At 50.6% G+C, this 16,159-nt stretch overlaps 1 protein-coding gene across 1 annotated transcript; it reads right to left on the minus strand.

Annotated features, from left to right (window-relative positions):
• Positions 1–12,614: 12,614 nt before the first annotated feature.
• On the minus strand, positions 12,615–14,024 carry CLDN3 (claudin 3). Its single transcript, XM_043561313.1, has one exon. It carries the CDS (start codon positions 13,636–13,638, stop codon positions 12,982–12,984), a length of 657 nt encoding a protein of 218 aa, XP_043417248.1. The 5' UTR covers positions 13,639–14,024; the 3' UTR covers positions 12,615–12,981.
• Positions 14,025–16,159: the final 2,135 nt, after the last annotated feature.

Below are 16,159 nucleotides of genomic sequence, written 5' to 3' on the forward strand. Positions count from 1 at the left end.
AAAAATGAGAGCCCGGGAAGGGTTTAAGGAGGGAGAGACATGATTTCCATTTTTCTAATGTTTATATATTTATTTTGAGACAGAGAAAGAGAGAGCATGTACAGGGGAAAAGCATAGCGAGAGGGAGAGAGAGAATCCCAAGCAGGCTCCACACCATCAACGCAGTGCCCAACGTGGGGCTCGATCCCATGAACCCTGAGATCATGACCTGAACCGAAATCAAGAGGTGGATGCTTAACTGACTGAGCCACCCAGGTGCCCTGACATGATTTACATTTTTATAGGACTCTTTGGCTGCACAGGGGAGGGTAGAAGGACAGACCAAAGGGCACACGGAGGAGAGGAAGGAAAATCAGCCCAGACACTACTGTGGTTGTCCAGTTAGGACATGATGCCAACTTCCGGCTGGGAGGCAGCCCTGGAGGTAGAGAAAGGTAGAGCTGAGATATGTTTTGGAGTTAGAATCAGTGGGGTTTGATGAAGCATTGGATGGGTAGAGAGGAAGACGGTGGTGAGGGAAAGGAAGGAGTCAAGGACAACTCCCAGGTTTCTGGGCGGACCGCATGGGTGGGTAGTTGTGCCATTTACTGAGATGGACAAGGCTGGAGAGGAACATTTTTTCCAGTCTACACGGTACTAGCAGGGAGGGACAATCTAGAGTTCTACTTGAGCCATGGTAAGTTTGAGATGCCCTTGAGATATCATAACACTTAACATTTATGGAGCACTTAACATTTGCCAAACACTGTTCTAAGTGCTTTATGTCCATTAAGTCATTTCATCCATTAATGGCTGTATTATTTATTGATCCCTCTCTAGAGCCGAGAGCATTGAGCCACAGAGAGGTTAATTAACTGCCCATCATCACAAAGCTTGCAAGCTGCAGGACCAGGATCCAGGGTTCTGAGGAGGAGGGAGCAATCACCCAGGTCAAAAGTTGCTGAGAGTGAGAAAGCTCCGGATAGAAAGAAAAGTGACCGTTGGCCATAGCAACCTGGAGGCCACCAGGGACCTTGCCGGGAGCAGCTTGGAGTGGCGAAGGGAAGGAGCAGAGAGGAGAGGCTGGTTGGCATGTGGGAGGGGAGGAGGCAGAATCAGGGGTGAGCAGGGAAATGGGGTGGTCTTTGTTTGCAGATGTGAAGTCAAGGAAACTTCTTTTTTTGCAAGAGAAAGAAGGTATTTCTGAGGGATACGTTTCTTTTTCTTTTTTTAATGTTTATTTATTGTTTTGAGAGAGAGAAAGCATGAGCAGGGGAGGGGCAGAGAGAGAGGGGGATAGAGAATCCGAAGTGGGGTCTTTGCTGACAGCAGACAGCCTGATATGGGGCTTGAACCTACAAACTGTGAGACCATGATCTGAACCGAAGTCGGATGCTTAACTGACTAAGCCACCCAGGCATCCCTGTTTGTTTTTTAAACCACCATATCATTTACACATGTTAAGAAGTGATAATCCCCTGGGGTACCTGGCTGGCTCAGTGGGAAGAGCATGTGACTCTTGATCTCGGGGTCATGTGATCAAGCCCCACGTTGGGTGGAGAAATGAAATAAATAAATAAATAAATAAATAAATAAATAAACTTAAAAAAAAAAAGAAGTAATAATTCCTTAATATTATCAATTATCTTACTCAATGTTCCAATTTCAAATTGTCTCATAAATACCATCAACTTTAATAGTTTGAATCAGCAATCAATGAGTGGCCACAGCTAGGATTGGTTGCTAGATCTTTTTAGGTCTCTTTTGATCTATAGATTCCCCGACATCTCAAGTTTTTCCCTTGATCTCTTTTTGGGGGGAAGGTCAATGAAAAACCCAGTTGTCATTTTGCAGACTATGTTCCGTGTTACTTTGTTCCACTTACTTACTTTGTTCCACTTACTTACCGTGTAAATTAATACTGAATCTAGGAAATTGACCAGATTCAGATTGTATTTATTTGTTTATTTTTCTGCAACACTACTTTATGAGAGACATTGTACTTGATTAAGAAAAAAAATTTTAATGTTTATTTTAGAGAGAGAGAGAGAGCAAGAGGGAGAGAGCAGAAACAGAGGGAGATAACAGAATCCAAAGCAGGCTCCACGCTCTGAGCTGTCAGCACAGAGCCTGATGCAGGGCTCGAACTCATGAGCCATGAGATCATGACCTGAGCCGAAATCAGATGCTTAACCGACTGAGCCACCCAGGCGCCGTCCCCCCCCCCACCCCCCTTTTTAAGGGCAGCCAAGTTGTACTGGTTAGGACATCTTTGGCTGGAAACCCCAGGTCAAACTTGCCTTAAGCAATAAGAAAAGTTGTGTCCCCCATAGCCAGAGATCTAAGGAGGGTGAGGGCCCAGAGAACAGGCAGTTATAACTGGGTAGAAAATATTTCCAGGGCTGCAAGTTCCTCCTCTTCAGAGGGATGCCCTCATCAAAATCATCCCCAGGCTCATTCTCTGCAGGCTTCAATTTGGCGATAGAATTCCAGATGCCATCACCTAAGAAGACAACATCCAAGTAAAGACAGAGTGCTCTCTTTCTTAGAAATGTAGAAGCCTATCCCTTCTGCCTCCCAAAAAGGGACTTTTTCCCTCCTGTCTCACTGGCTGGAACTGTTTACATACTGTAAACCCGTCACCACAGGGGAGTGAAAGAGATCAACCACCGTGATTGGCTTAGTCTAATCGAGAATCATCCCTCCAGCTGAGGGTCTGTTCACTTATGCGTTGCTCCTGAAATGAATAGCCCATGTCCTTGCACACTGTGAGTATTTCAGAACAAAGTTACCTAGAAGTAGCATTTCTGGGTCTCAGAGTATCTTTATATTTATAAAGGATTTTATTATTGCTACTATTGTTATTGCTATTATTATTTTATATAGAAATGGCCAAATTGCCTTTAACTTTTTTTTAAATGTTTATTTTTGATCGAGAGAGATACAGAGTGCGAGCAGAGGAGGGACAGAGAGAAAGGGAGACACAGAATCCAAAGCAGACTCTGGGCTCTGAGCTGTCAGCACAGAGCCCCACGCGGGGCTGGAACCCAGGAATGGTGAGATCATGACCTGAGCCAAAATTGGATGCTTGACTGACTGAGCCACCCAGCTGCCCCTCAAATTGCCCTTTAAAACGGTGGTATCGAGGGGCGCCTGGGTGGCGCAGTCGGTTAAGCGTCCGACATCAGCCAGGTCACGATCTCGCGGTCCGTGAGTTTGAGCCCCGCGTCAGGCTCTGGGCTGATGGCTCGGAGCCTGGAGCCTGTTTCCGATTCTGTGTCTCCCTCTCTCTCTGACCCTCCCCGTTCATGCTCTGTCTCTGTCTCAAAAATAAAATAAACATTAAAAAAATAAAATAAAATAAACTTTAAAAAAAAATTTAAAACGGTGGTATTGATATATCCTCCCCCAGCAGGGGAGAGGGCAAAGGAGAGACATGGCATGCAACCTGGGCTCTAGCGTACCAGACTACCCGGGGTTCAAAGCCCAGATCCCCTGTGTATTCTGGGCAAATAGTACAATGCTTCTATGCCTCAGTTTTCCTGTCTGTAAAAATGGGGGTGATGATGATGATACCACTTGATATCACTTGGTAACCCTTGTGCTTAAAAGCTGTTAGCTGTTATTTTCTCTCAGGTGGAATATCCTCAAAGTACTGATTATTGTCTCCAATTCCTGTCTGGTCTTCTCTGTACCGCTTGGAGTCTGACTTTTCCAGACTGGGTTATTCTTGTCTTCTGAGGGTGAGAGAGAGAGATGCGTAGCTATTTGGTTTTCCCAGGTTACTGGTTTGCTACAGTTCCCTTTGCTTCTTCAGGCTTGGGGGTGGAAACTAACAACCACCGTTGTTAGTTTCTTCATACCTCAATGTCTTTTACTGAGTCCCCTAGCTCCATTCATGCCTCTCTGTATATAATCCTGCCAGTAGAATCTCTTCCAAATACAGCATGCTGTCTGCTGCCTTCCAGGCCCCCCCACCCCCGATACAATTGGTTTTTATTTTTTTTTTAATTTTTATTTAATTTTTATTAAAAAAAATTTTTTTTAAATGTTTTGTTTATTTTTGAGACAGAGAGAGACAGAGCATGAACCGGGGAGGGGCAGAGAGAGAGGGAGACACAGAATCCGAAGCAGGCTCCAGGCTCCGAGCTGTCAGCACAGAGCCCGATGCAGGGCTCGAACTCACAAACCGCGAGATCATGACCTGAGCCAAAGTCGGCCACTTAACCAACTGAGCCATCCAGGCGCCCCTACAATTGGTTTTTAAAGTTTGCCAATCTCGGGGCACCTGGGTGGCCCAGTTGGCCAGGTGGCTGACTCGTGATTTCAGCTCAGGTCATGATCTCATGGTTTGTGAGTTCAAGCCCTGCTCCACACTGATGGTGCAGAGCCTGCTAGGGATTCTCTCTCTCTGTCCCTTCTACCCCTCCCACACACTCTCTCTCTCAAAATAAATAAATTAAAAAAAAAAAAAGTTTGCCAATCTGAAAAGGCAGGGAAAAAACCTTGTTTAATTTAGAGAATTTACAGAAATATTGTTTAATAGGGAAGTTATGCATCGTTTCATACATTTATTAGCATAAGAGTTCTTTTTATAATTGCTTTTTCCCTTTGCCAATTATTCTATTGGCTTATCGTACTCTCTTTTATTGATTTGCAGGAACTCTTTTTATATTAGGTATATTAACCATTTTTCTGTTGTGTATGATACAAATATTTTTTTGTTTCTTCGGGTTGAAATTTATTTTTCCTCTCTATACAAAATCTTTATTTTTTTAATTTTTTAATTTTTTTATTTTTATATATTTTTTTAGCGTTTATTTATTTTTGAGACAGAAAGAGACAAAGCATGAACGGGGGAGGGTCAGAGAGAGGGAGACACAGAATCTGAAACAGGCTCCAGGCTCTGAGCTGTCAGCACAGAACCCGACACGGGGCTCAAACTCACGGACCGCGAGATCATGACCTGGGCCGAAGTCGGCTGCTTAACCGACTGAGCCACCCAGGCACCCCATCTATACAAAATCTTAAACTTGTGGTAAAAAATACATAATATAAACGTTACCGTCTTAACCCATTTTTAAGGGTACAGTTCCATAGTGGTAAATGTATTTACTCTGTTGTGAAGTATATAGCCAGAACTATTTCATGTTATAAATCTGAAACTCTATACTCCTTAAACAATAACTCCTATCTCCCGCTGCTCCCCTTGTCCTAGCTTTTGGTAATCACCACTCTGCTATCTGTTTTTATGAATTTGACTGTTCTAGATGCCTCATATAAGTAGAATGACACAGCGTTTGTCTTTTTGTGACTGGGTTATTTCACTTAGCAGAATGTCCTCAAGATCCACCCATGTTGTAGCAGGTGTCAGAATTTCTCTCCTTTTTAAGGCTAAATCACATTGCATTGTATGGAGAAGGCCACATCTTGCTACCCATAGATGGACATTTGCTTTGCTGCCACGCCTTGGCTCTTGTGACTAGTGATAGGAACAGGAGTATGCAAATATGACTTTGAGACCCTGCTTTCAATCCTTTTAGGTATATACCCAGAAGTGGAATTGTTTGATCACATGGCAGTTCTATTTTTAATTTTTTTGAGGAGCTGCTATATTGTTTTCCACAGCAGCTCTACCAGTAGACGTTCCCACCAACAGTGCACAAGGCCTCCAACTTCTTCACATCTTCAACAAGTTGTTTTTTCCTTCCTTCCTTCCTTCCTTCCTTCCTTCCTTCCTTCTTCCTTCCCTCCTTCCTTCCTTCCCTCCTTCCCTCCTTCCTTCCTTCCTTCCCTCCTTCCCTCCTTCCTTCCTTCCCTCCTTCCCTCCTTCCTTCCTTCTTCCTTCCTTCCTTCCTTCCTCTCTTCCTCTCTTCCTCTCTTTCTTTCTTTCTTTCTTTCTTTCTTTCTTTCTTTCTTTCTCCATAGTAGCCATCTGAATGGGGGTGAGGTGGTATCTAATTGTGGCTTTGATTTGCATTTCCCTAATGATTAGTGATGTTGAGCATCTTTTCATATGTGCTTATCGGCCATTCATATATCTTCTTTGCTTTGGAGAGACATCTAGCCAAATCCTTTGCCTGTTTTTGAATTGGTGTTAAATTTTAGAAGTTCTCTGTATATTTTTGATAGTAATTCCCTACCAGATATATGATTTGCAAGTATTTTCTCCCATTCTGTGGGTTGCCTTTTCACTCTGTCTGTAAGTGTCCTTTGATGCACAAAGTTTTGAATTTTCTTTTTTTTTAATGTTTGTTTATTCAGTTTTGAGAGAGAGAGAGAGCGAGAGAGCATGTGCACGCAGGGAGGGGCAGAGAGAGAGGGAGAGAGAGCAGAGCCCATCAATGCAGAGCCTGATGCGGAGCTTTAACTCACAAATCGTGAGATCATGACTTAAGCCGAACCCAAGTGTCGGACACTCAACTGACTAAGTCACCTAGGTGCCCCTTAAATTTTCATCAGGTCCAATTTGTCTATTTTTTTCCCTTTTGTTGTCTGTGCCTTTGGTGTTATAACCAAGATACTGGTGACAAGTCCAATGCTGTGGAGCTTTTGCTGTATGTTTTCTTCTTAGAGTTTTATAGGCTCAGCTCGTATGTGTAGGTCTTTGATCTATTTTGAGTTCATTCTTGTCTGTGTAAAGGTTTAGCTTCATCTTCTGCATGTGAATATCCAGTTTTCCCAGCACCATTTGTGGAAGAGACTATTCTGTCTCCAGTAAGTTCTCTTGGCACCCTTATTGAAATCAGGAGCCTGGACGGCTCAGTCGGAAGAGCCTGCAACTCTTGATCTCGGGGAGTCGTGAGTTCGAGCCCCACACTGCATGTAGGAATTACTTAAAATAAATAAAGAAAATAAAGAAAATCTGGGGCGCCTGGGTGGCTCAGTCGATTAAGCCATGATAAGTTGAATCATGCTAAAAGGAGACCGTATTACTCTGCTCCAAAGGGTCTTCAACTAGAAATGGTCAATGAGGTGAGAAATGGTTGAGAAGACAATGCATTTTGGGTTTTTTTAGGTGTCCTTTGCTGGGAGTATAGTTCTGAAACATTTGTTCGTGTTGTTTTGATTAGGCTTATGTTCTTTTTTTCCAACGTTTTATTTATTTTTGGGACAGAGAGAGACAGAGCATGAACGGGGGAGGGGCAGAGAGAGAGAGGGAGACACAGAATCGGAAACAGGCTCCAGGCTCTGAGCTATCAGCCCAGAGCCCGACGCGGGGCTCGAACTCCTGGACCGCGAGATCGTGACCTGGCTGAAGTCGGACGCTTAACCGACTGCGCCACCCAGGCGCCCCCCCGATTAGGCTTATGTTCTTACCAGATGACAATAGATGCCGTGGGATTGTTTAAAAGGGGGAAGTGATTTGGGTACAGAGTGACAAACGCCATGGTGTCCTCCTGGATGGACAGGACTCTGTGGGAACAGGCTGGCTGTCAGGGAAGCTTCCTTCAGCTAAGACGTGAACTTGCCAACAGGGGTGAGGTGAGAGCGGGGAAGCTGGACAGAACAGAGAACAACTTGTGGTGAGAGGCTTGGGGCCTGGAGAGGGCAGGGTTTATGAAGAAATGAAGGAAATCCAGAGGGGATGGGCCTTGGTGGTTGGGGTGGGGAGGACGTGAGCCAATATGGAGGCAATCATGGCGCATGGGTCTGGGTGGGATCCTGAGAGCCATGGGGAGTAGGGGACTGGAAGGATTTTAAGTAAGCGAGTGATATGGTCAGATTGAACTGTCACCTGGCTATTCTGAGGGGAGTGGCTTGGACAGGGGCATAGCCGGGTTGGGGAGGGAGCCTGGAGGCAGGTGACCCTCTTGGGGCTGTTACTGAAAGATGGTGGTGGCCTGGTTGGAGTCATGGCAGCAAGTGGGGAAGAAGACAGGTGGACACATCTAGAAACAGTGACGAGGTTGACAGGCCAGGGGCTGGTCATTGGCAGGAAGGCCATCAGCTGGTGAGCCTTGGTGGCCTCATTTTGTAATGTCTACCCTGCGGGGTTCTTTGGGGGTCGAGTAGATCAGGGACGGTATCACCTCTTTTACAGATGAGTGAGAGGTGGCGAGCGACATGCCCAAGGTCCGTCAGCGAGCACAAGAGCCCGCACTCTTGCTCCCTTAACCTGCTTTGCAGAACACACTTGTCTTGGCACAGATGACCTTGAATGGAGCCCTGGTAGGGGAGGGAGAAGGAAGGTACTGTCTGTTCTTCCAGGCCTGCCGCAGACCTTGAGGGAGCCACAATAAATGCTGTGTTTGTTTGATAAAGCACTTGGCTTTTGGTCCGGGCAGGAGGAAGAGCTGGAACAGGTGTGGCAAGCCCTGGGCAGCCTGAGGCACAACGGTGGGAGGTGGAATGGGACAGAGCCTGGCAGGGGGTGTCCGGGGCTGTGGATTTTGAAGAAACCGAGGACTTTCTCATGGCCCAGCCGTTGCCCTCATGTTCCCAGGCTCCTGCCTGGCTGAATAACCCAAAACATTGGTACCAGTTCACGTTGATTGAGGTCCTTTTGCGTGCCAAGCGTTGTGCTGGGCGGAAAAGCACGCAGTCATGCCTTCCTTCCACAAATGGGCGCTGGCCTGCGCTGGGTGCTGCAGAGGGACAGAAGCTGGGGACAGTGCCCCTGAGCTTAGGGGATGACCTTGTGGTGGGAAGTCTGATGAGAAAAACCAACATGGGGCGACTTGGTGGCTCAGTGGGTTAAGTGTCTGACTTCAGCTCAGGTCACGATCTCAGAGTTCTTGGGTTCGAGCCCCGCATCGGACTCTGTGCTGACAGCTCAGAGCCTGGAGGCTGCTTTCGATTCTGTGTCTTCCTGTCTCTCTCTGCCACCCCTCTGCTCACACTCTGTCTCTCAAAAATGAATATATGTTAAAAAAAAAAAAAAAAAAAGGCGGGGCACCCAGGTGGCTCAGCCGGTTGTCTCAGGTCATGATCTCCCAGTTCATGAGTTCGAGACCCGCGTCGGGCTCTGTGCTGACAGCTCAGAGCCTGGAGCCTGCTTCAGATTCTGTGTCTCCCTCTCTCTCTGCCCCATCCCCACTCATGTTCTGTCTCTCTCTGTCTTAAAAATAAATAAAACATTAAAAAAAATTTATATATATAAAAAAAAGCGTATGACTTTGGCTCAGGTCATGAACTCGTGATTCGTGAGTTCAAGCCCCACATTGAACTCTCTGCTGTCAGCACAGAGCCTGCTTGGGATCCTCTGTCTCCCTCTCTCTGCCCCTCCCCCACTTGTCCTCGCTCTCTCAAACATAAATAAAGATTTAAAAAAAAAGAGAAAGAGAAAGAAACAAAACAACATAGTGCTGTGATGGGGTGAGAATAGGCTGAACGGGAACCCAGAAGATGATTCAGCTAATCCTCGACATCGCCATTATCATACCCATTTTGTGGATGAGGAAGCCGAGGCTCAGAGGAGTGAACTTCCCGGCTTACCCTGTCGGTTTGGTTCTAATTTTCTTCTGCAAGGGGTGATAAGGATAAAAATGGGGAAAGGGGCACCTGGGTGCCTCAGTTAAGCGTCCAACTTCGCTCAGGTCATGATCTCGCGGTTCACGAGTTCGAGCCCCGTGTTGGTCTCTGTGCTGACAGCTCAGAAGCCTGGAGCCTGCTTTAGATTCTGTGTTCCCTCTTTCTCTGCCCCTCCCCTGCTTGCACTCTCTCTCTCTCTCTCTCTCTCAAAAATAAATAAAAACACTAAAAAAAAAGGATAAAAACAGGGATGGAAAATACAAGTGAGAGGGGCCCTCATGGACCACCTGGTTCAACCCCCTGGTTGAAATGGTGGAGAAACTGAGACCCAGAAGGGGAAGGGAAGTGCTCAGAGGCACACGGAGAAAAGATCTAGAAACTCTACTCTCTCTCAGTCCAGGGTGTTCTTCACATCAAATGCCTGTCTCTCCTCCAGCCTGCTGAAGTTTTCCCGGATCCTTCCCGTGAGCCTCCCCTCAGCCTGTGGTCTGCATGCCCGTGTATAGACCCTAAACTCTAAAAGCATAAGAGCAGGTAGAGTTAGGACAGGCCCTGGAGCTTGGCAAGTGTGTGTGTCCGCATGTGCGCGGGTCAGGGAGGAGCGTTGGATGGGATAGGAGACCTCACTGCCCCCAGGGAGCCCAGGCTTGGGAAGAGACCAGGGAGCCAGGGGAGGAGCTGAGGGCCTCCCACCCAAGGGGCTGTCTCCCTTCTCTGTCACATCCTTCTGGCTCAGGGGCACTGGGGGTGGGCTGCAGGGCAGGCTGGCTCCAGCCCTGGGCTGCATCTCTGCCCTAGGGTGGCCCGGGAGGCGCTGTGCTCAGGCTGCCTTCTGGAAGCTGGTGGTAAATGAATAACCTTGTTCCTACCTGCAGGGCCCTCAGGGACAAAGGAGCCACTCAGGTGCCCCTCGGTCCTGACTTGGCCCAACCTGGCATCCATGGCCAGAGACTGTGGAGGTTCAAGGGCAAATGCAACCCCCTTGGCCCGTCTGCCCCCTTACTCCCTCAATTCCATCCCAGCCAGGCCCAGAGAAATTTCTCCTCTTAGTTCTCTCCCTCTCACCTCCTGTTGCTAAGCTTCCTCCCTCCTGACCCTTCCCCGTTGAGCCCCTCCCCTTCACTGAGCTCCCTCCTTCTCTTTGGGCCCCCTCCCCTCACGGAGGCCCCCCTACTCTGCCCTCCCCCTTTCCTGAGCTCACTTCCGGTCCAGCTCTCCCTCCAGCCTCTCCCCTTCATTCCTCCCTCACCTTTACTCCCCCTCAGGCTAGAAGAGTGGTTTCCCCAAAGCACCCCCAACCCTAGCCCCTCAAACTTTCCTGGAATCTTATAGAGAATGACCTAAAGCCAGGGTGTCCCTACTATTCATCGTAACCTCCTTCCTCTTCCTTGGGTCATAAAGGGTGGCTACATGTCGGTATTCCCTAACTGGATAATTTGGGGGGAGCTGGAGGGGGGAGTAGCCTGCTGAAAAACCCGGTGGCCACTAGGACCTTCTGCTGAAGCTTTGCTGCAGGTGAAGTCTGAGATACAACAACTGGAAAATCGTTCTCTTCCATCCCATATCCTGTCCCTTGACCCTTGCTCCCTGTCAACTTGCTAACTTGGCCTAGACTCCCTTTATAAGCAAAGGTCTTGGGCCCATGGTCCAGATGTTCTGATTTTACTTCTCAACTCCCACTGGCTTCTCCGCCTGCTGGGTCTGCCCGGCCGCCTCCTGCCGAGGCCACCAGGAACCACCTTGCTGCCTTGAACCCCACGGCTACTCCTCGGGCCTCATCTTGCCTGACCGCTTTTGCAACCTCAGTCACCCTGGTTTCAGGTGCCATCTGTATGCTAACAACAGCCGGCATTGGCCACTCCCGAGTCTCAGTTCTTTATATATGCCCTGCCGCTTCCTGGACGTCTCTGCCTGGAGGCCCAACAGGCTTGCCAAACTCTGTGCATTCAAAACTGAAACCATCATCTTTCCCCAGCAACCTAGTTTCCCATTTTGGTAAATGGCATCCGCCATCCCAGCAATGACCTAGGGCAAAAGGTTGGGGTTGACCTAGGGCAGAAGGTTGGGGTTATCCTAATGTTTCCATCTCCCTCACCCTACCTATCGAGATGCTTCTCAAGCCCTCACCTTGCTTCCTTCCAGCCCCTGTCAGGCCCTGCTCCTGACCCCACTGTCCCTGCCTTCTTTCTGGCCACACCATCTCCAAGAGGATGGCTGTGGAGCCTCTTCGATGGTGTCCCCACCTTCTTCTCCCTCCTGGAATCCCACTTCCCCAGGGGCTCCTGGAGATGGTATTTTGGAGCATAAATCTGACCAGTCATCTGACTTCCATGACTCCCAAAACACCAGAGTTAAGGTCCAGAGTCTGTAATTCTGCATCTGAGACTCCATGGCTTGGCCTCCTCCTGGCCCCTGGCTGGGCCTCACCACATTCCCCTCACACTTTGCTATGCGGCCAGCCCTGGGGGATCTCTCTTTCCTGGTCCCAGGCACAGGCGCCCTTTCCTATTACCTGAACCTCCTGCGCCTTCTCCCGGACACAAGGCCTTCCAAGCCTGTTTAAACTCAAGCCCTACAGCCTCGCCGGAGGGTCATGCATCCTGACCCTTGGGGGTCCCTAGGAAGAAAATGAGGCCCCTTCCTCCTCGCCCCTCCAGGTGAGAAACTGCCGCCCAGCTTTACTTTTGACGCTGTTTTACCAAAACAATAGGGCTTTTTGTTCCCCCCTTCCAAATATGAAATCATAGCACTGAATGTGCTCTTTCACACGGAGAGGGAAGATTAGATGTGCAGCCGCACAGGGGAGGACGATTCTCCAAGCACAAACCCAGAAGGCAAAGACTAGGGAGGAGGGCCCGGGGCCACCCTTCTCCCTGCCCCTCCCCCCTCCCCCCCATGCCTCCGTCCATGCAGCAGGCTGGAAGTGCTCATGCCTCTCTAGGTTGGCCCTTCAATGTCTGAATCCCCAGTGAGTAGGCCAAATGGCCACCTAGGGCGCACCCAGTTCGGTTTCGAACCACACTTTCTTGGTTACCCAACCTCTGCCTTCTCTAAGCTTCATAGCGGGAGAGCAGAACGCAGCCAAGGCCAACCCTTGAGGGGCGGGTGTTCGGTAGGGAGGTGGAGGCCTGTCGGCGCTCGCTCAGGAAAGTAGGCGCCCGTAACTGCAAAAACGAAAGGCTTTTATTGAAAAATATCAACTGGCCCTTTCCAAGACTGCCGGTCCCTGCCCAACGCGGGCTTTGGGACCGAGGCCCGACGGGGCGGGCAAGTAGCGGCGGCCACCCGGCCCCGCTCTCCGGAGGGGCTGAGGTTTCACTGTCCGTGTGGGCTGGTCCCCCGCGCGCCGTGGGGCCGGGGAGCGGGGTGTGCCGCCCAGGAAGGGGCCGCGGGGTTGGTCCCTCCCGGTCCAGTGTGAGAGCTCCTGGCACCTGGGGGGAGGGGAGGGCTGGTCTCCGAGGAGAGGCCGCACGCGGCACCGGTGGGCGCTCTCGCCCGTGGGGTGGTGGGGTCTCCCCCGGTCCCCCCTCAGACGTAGTCCTTGCGGTCGTAGGCTGTGCTAGTGCCCGGGCCGGCGGAGCGGGGCGCGGAGTAGACGATCTTGGTGGGCGCGTACTTCTTCTCGCGCGGCGGGCAGGAGCAGCAGAGCAGCGCGCCCCCCAGCAGCTGCAGCGCCGCGGCCGCCCAGCCCACGTACAGGCCCGCGCCCATCTCACGCTTCTGCGCCTCCGGCACCAGGGGGTTGTAGAAGTCCCGGATGATGGTGTTGGCCGACCAGGACACCGGCACCAGCGTGAGCAAGGCGGCCAGCAGGAAGAGCACTCCCGCCACGATGGTGATCTTGGCCTTGGCCGTGTCGTCCTGCACGCAGTTGGTGCACTGGGCGCCCACCAGCGCCACGAGGAGCCCGAAGGCGGCCAGCAGGATGGCGACGACGATGAGGGCGCGGGCCGCCTGCAGGTCCTGCGGCAGCGCCAGCAGCGAGTCGTATACCTTGCACTGCATCTGGCCGGTGCTCTGCACCACGCAGTTCATCCACAGGCCCTCCCAGGTGATCTGCGCCGTGATGATGCTGCTGCCGATGAAGGCCGTCACGCGCCACATGGGCAGCGCGCAGCACACGATGGTGCTCAGCCAGCCCATCACGGCCAGCGAGGTGCCCGTGATCTCCAGGCCCATGGACATGGCTGCCGCGCCAAGGCCGGCTCTGCCGGGCGGCTCAGGGTGCGGGAGGACGACGGGCCGTGGCCGCCGGGCCTGGGTGGGAGCTGCCGCGCGCAGACGGAGGGATGCCTCGACGGACGCGCGGACGGTTCGGATGCCCGGACGGACGGCGCGCGCTAACGGCTCCGCTCAGCCCGCTCGCCCCCAAGCAGCGCCTGCACCTGCCTGTGGCTTTGTGGGCGGGCGGCGGCGACTGGGCTGGCCCTGGGCTGGGGCCGGTGAGTCTTAGATCCGTGCCCAGCGCTCCGGCGGGGGTGGGAGGGGCGGAGCCGCGGGTCCCCGGGCCTGGAGACTGTGACGTGGCCCCTCTTCCCACCTTCACCAAGCGCCCTGGGAGGAAGGACCCGGCGGGGAGTGGCGCACCGCGCGGGGTGGGGGTTGGGGGGGAGGGTGCCAAGAGAGGGCGGGGCCGCGGCCTGCGACCCCGCCCCTCGCTCTTCATCGCCCGGTTCCCAAGCTAATTCTCAGGGGCTCGCAGGGGTTGCGGTGCAAATCACAGTCTGCTCGACACTCCCCGACCTCCCCACATTTTCGGTGCCGTTCGCACAGGCGTCGTCGGGAAGGGGGTCTCTGCCAGCTGGCCGCGATCCATGGGGCCTGGAAGGGCCCAGTGGGCGTGGCCGGGGCTGTTTTCCGGAGTGGGCGGCTGCTCCGGGAGCCGCACACCTGCTCTTAGGTCCCTCTGGCCTCTGAGGCTCTGCTGGCACACAATCCGGGCTTGATCCAGGCCCTGGAGGTCTGCGCTCAGAAGCCAGAAATCCGCCACTCCCCACCAAAGACACCGAGAAGATGCCCCAAACCAGCGCCGAACTCAAATTCACTTCCCAGCCCCACTGCTCCTCCCTTAGCTCCTGGATCCTGGTAGCAGAGCTGCTCTCCCCTCCCAGAAGTCCCTCCTCCTCATTGATTCCCTTCCTCCTGCGCAGCCTCGTGCTTCCTCCCTCTGGGCCCACTTTCATGAAATCGTAGTGAAAGGTTTGCTGCTGGCAGAAGTGGGGAGTCAGAGGTGTTACTTACAATGCCTTCCCTCCTATTAACCTTAAAAGTAAAGCCGCCAGTTATCTTACCAGCAAAACATGGGTTTATTGGGGAATAGCAGAGAATTGCAATCCAGGACAAGCAAGCTGCAGAAAAACCATAAGCAAGTCCAACAAAGGGGAGGATCATTATTTTATGGAGAAAGAGGAGGAAGTTGGGAGGGATTGCAAGAGTTCAGGATAATGCTGGTTTTCTCACTGATTGAGTTGCAGGGGTGGTGAATTTCTTACAGAAGATACTATGTACAATTTTCGCTGTTGGGGTCTGTAATTGATTATTCTGTCCTGTTGAGATTCTTCTGCTGGAGGCTGTAATTGACCATTCTTCCTGTAATTGACATGGAGTGCCAGCCTCCCCTTCTAGCTCCCCAGTTCTGCTTCACGAATTTTCACATTTCCTTCTTTTGATCAAGATCTTTCCTTGAAAGCATCGCTGATCAAGAATTAGGTATTTTGCGTATAGTGTTTTGTCCCTGAGTCCCTGGAAGGACCTTTTCTGGTTGTCACGCCCTACTTTGGAAGGAAAGTGCATAGCAGTTGGAAACCACTTAAGGCCAGGTTGGCATAGCAAGGAGGGCTAGGAGGGAGAGCTCTCAGGCATTTCCCATCTCGAGTCTGTATCTTCTCAAGGTTATCAGCGTTGGAGGTCATCTTGAAGTATGGAGCCAGTATAATCTTATTGGGTACATTTTTTTTTTTTTTTAATGAAAGATTGATAGGCAACAAGTACAGAATCAAAAGTAACGTGACAATTCCAACCTGTATGTTGGTTCTAAATCAGGACCTTAGGTCTGAAGGTAGCCAGCTGAAAATGTTTATTGGCACTTACTCCAACTTAGGGAAGAAAAGTTTCTGGCTATGAAGGCAGACCTGGACTCACCTATGCCTCCTGGAAGTCCCTGCCTAAAGCAACCATGAAAGCAGAATGGTAAACACTGCCAGAGCACACGAGAAGAAGGAATCAAGTGCATTGGGAAGATCCGATGCAAAGCAGCAACACTTCAAAGACTTAAAAAAACATATATTGTTATCTCGGGTGCCTGGCTGGCTTGGTCAGTGGAGCGTGAGACTCTTGATCTCAGGGTTGTTAGTTCAAGCCCCATGCTGGGGGTAGAGATTACTTAAAAATAAAATCTTTTTAAAAAGAGAGGAAGGGGCGCCTGGGCGGCTCAGTCGGTTAAGTATCCGACTCTTGGTTGCAGCTCAGGTCATGAGCTCACGGTTCATGTGTTTGAGCCCCCATTGGGCTCTACCCTGATGGTGCAGAGCCTGCTTGGGATTCTGTCTCTCTTCCTCTCTCTCTTCCCCTCCCTCTCTCAAAAATAAATAAAAACTTAAAAAAAGAGAGAAATAAATAAATAAATAAATAGTTATCTCAAATGGACTGGTTTGAAAACAAATGTTATCAAATAATAGTCTGTAAAGTTGTAAGTTCAGAGACCATG

Source organism: Prionailurus bengalensis, chromosome E3 (assembly GCF_016509475.1).
Source record: "Prionailurus bengalensis isolate Pbe53 chromosome E3, Fcat_Pben_1.1_paternal_pri, whole genome shotgun sequence".
NCBI lineage: Eukaryota > Metazoa > Chordata > Mammalia > Carnivora > Felidae > Prionailurus > Prionailurus bengalensis.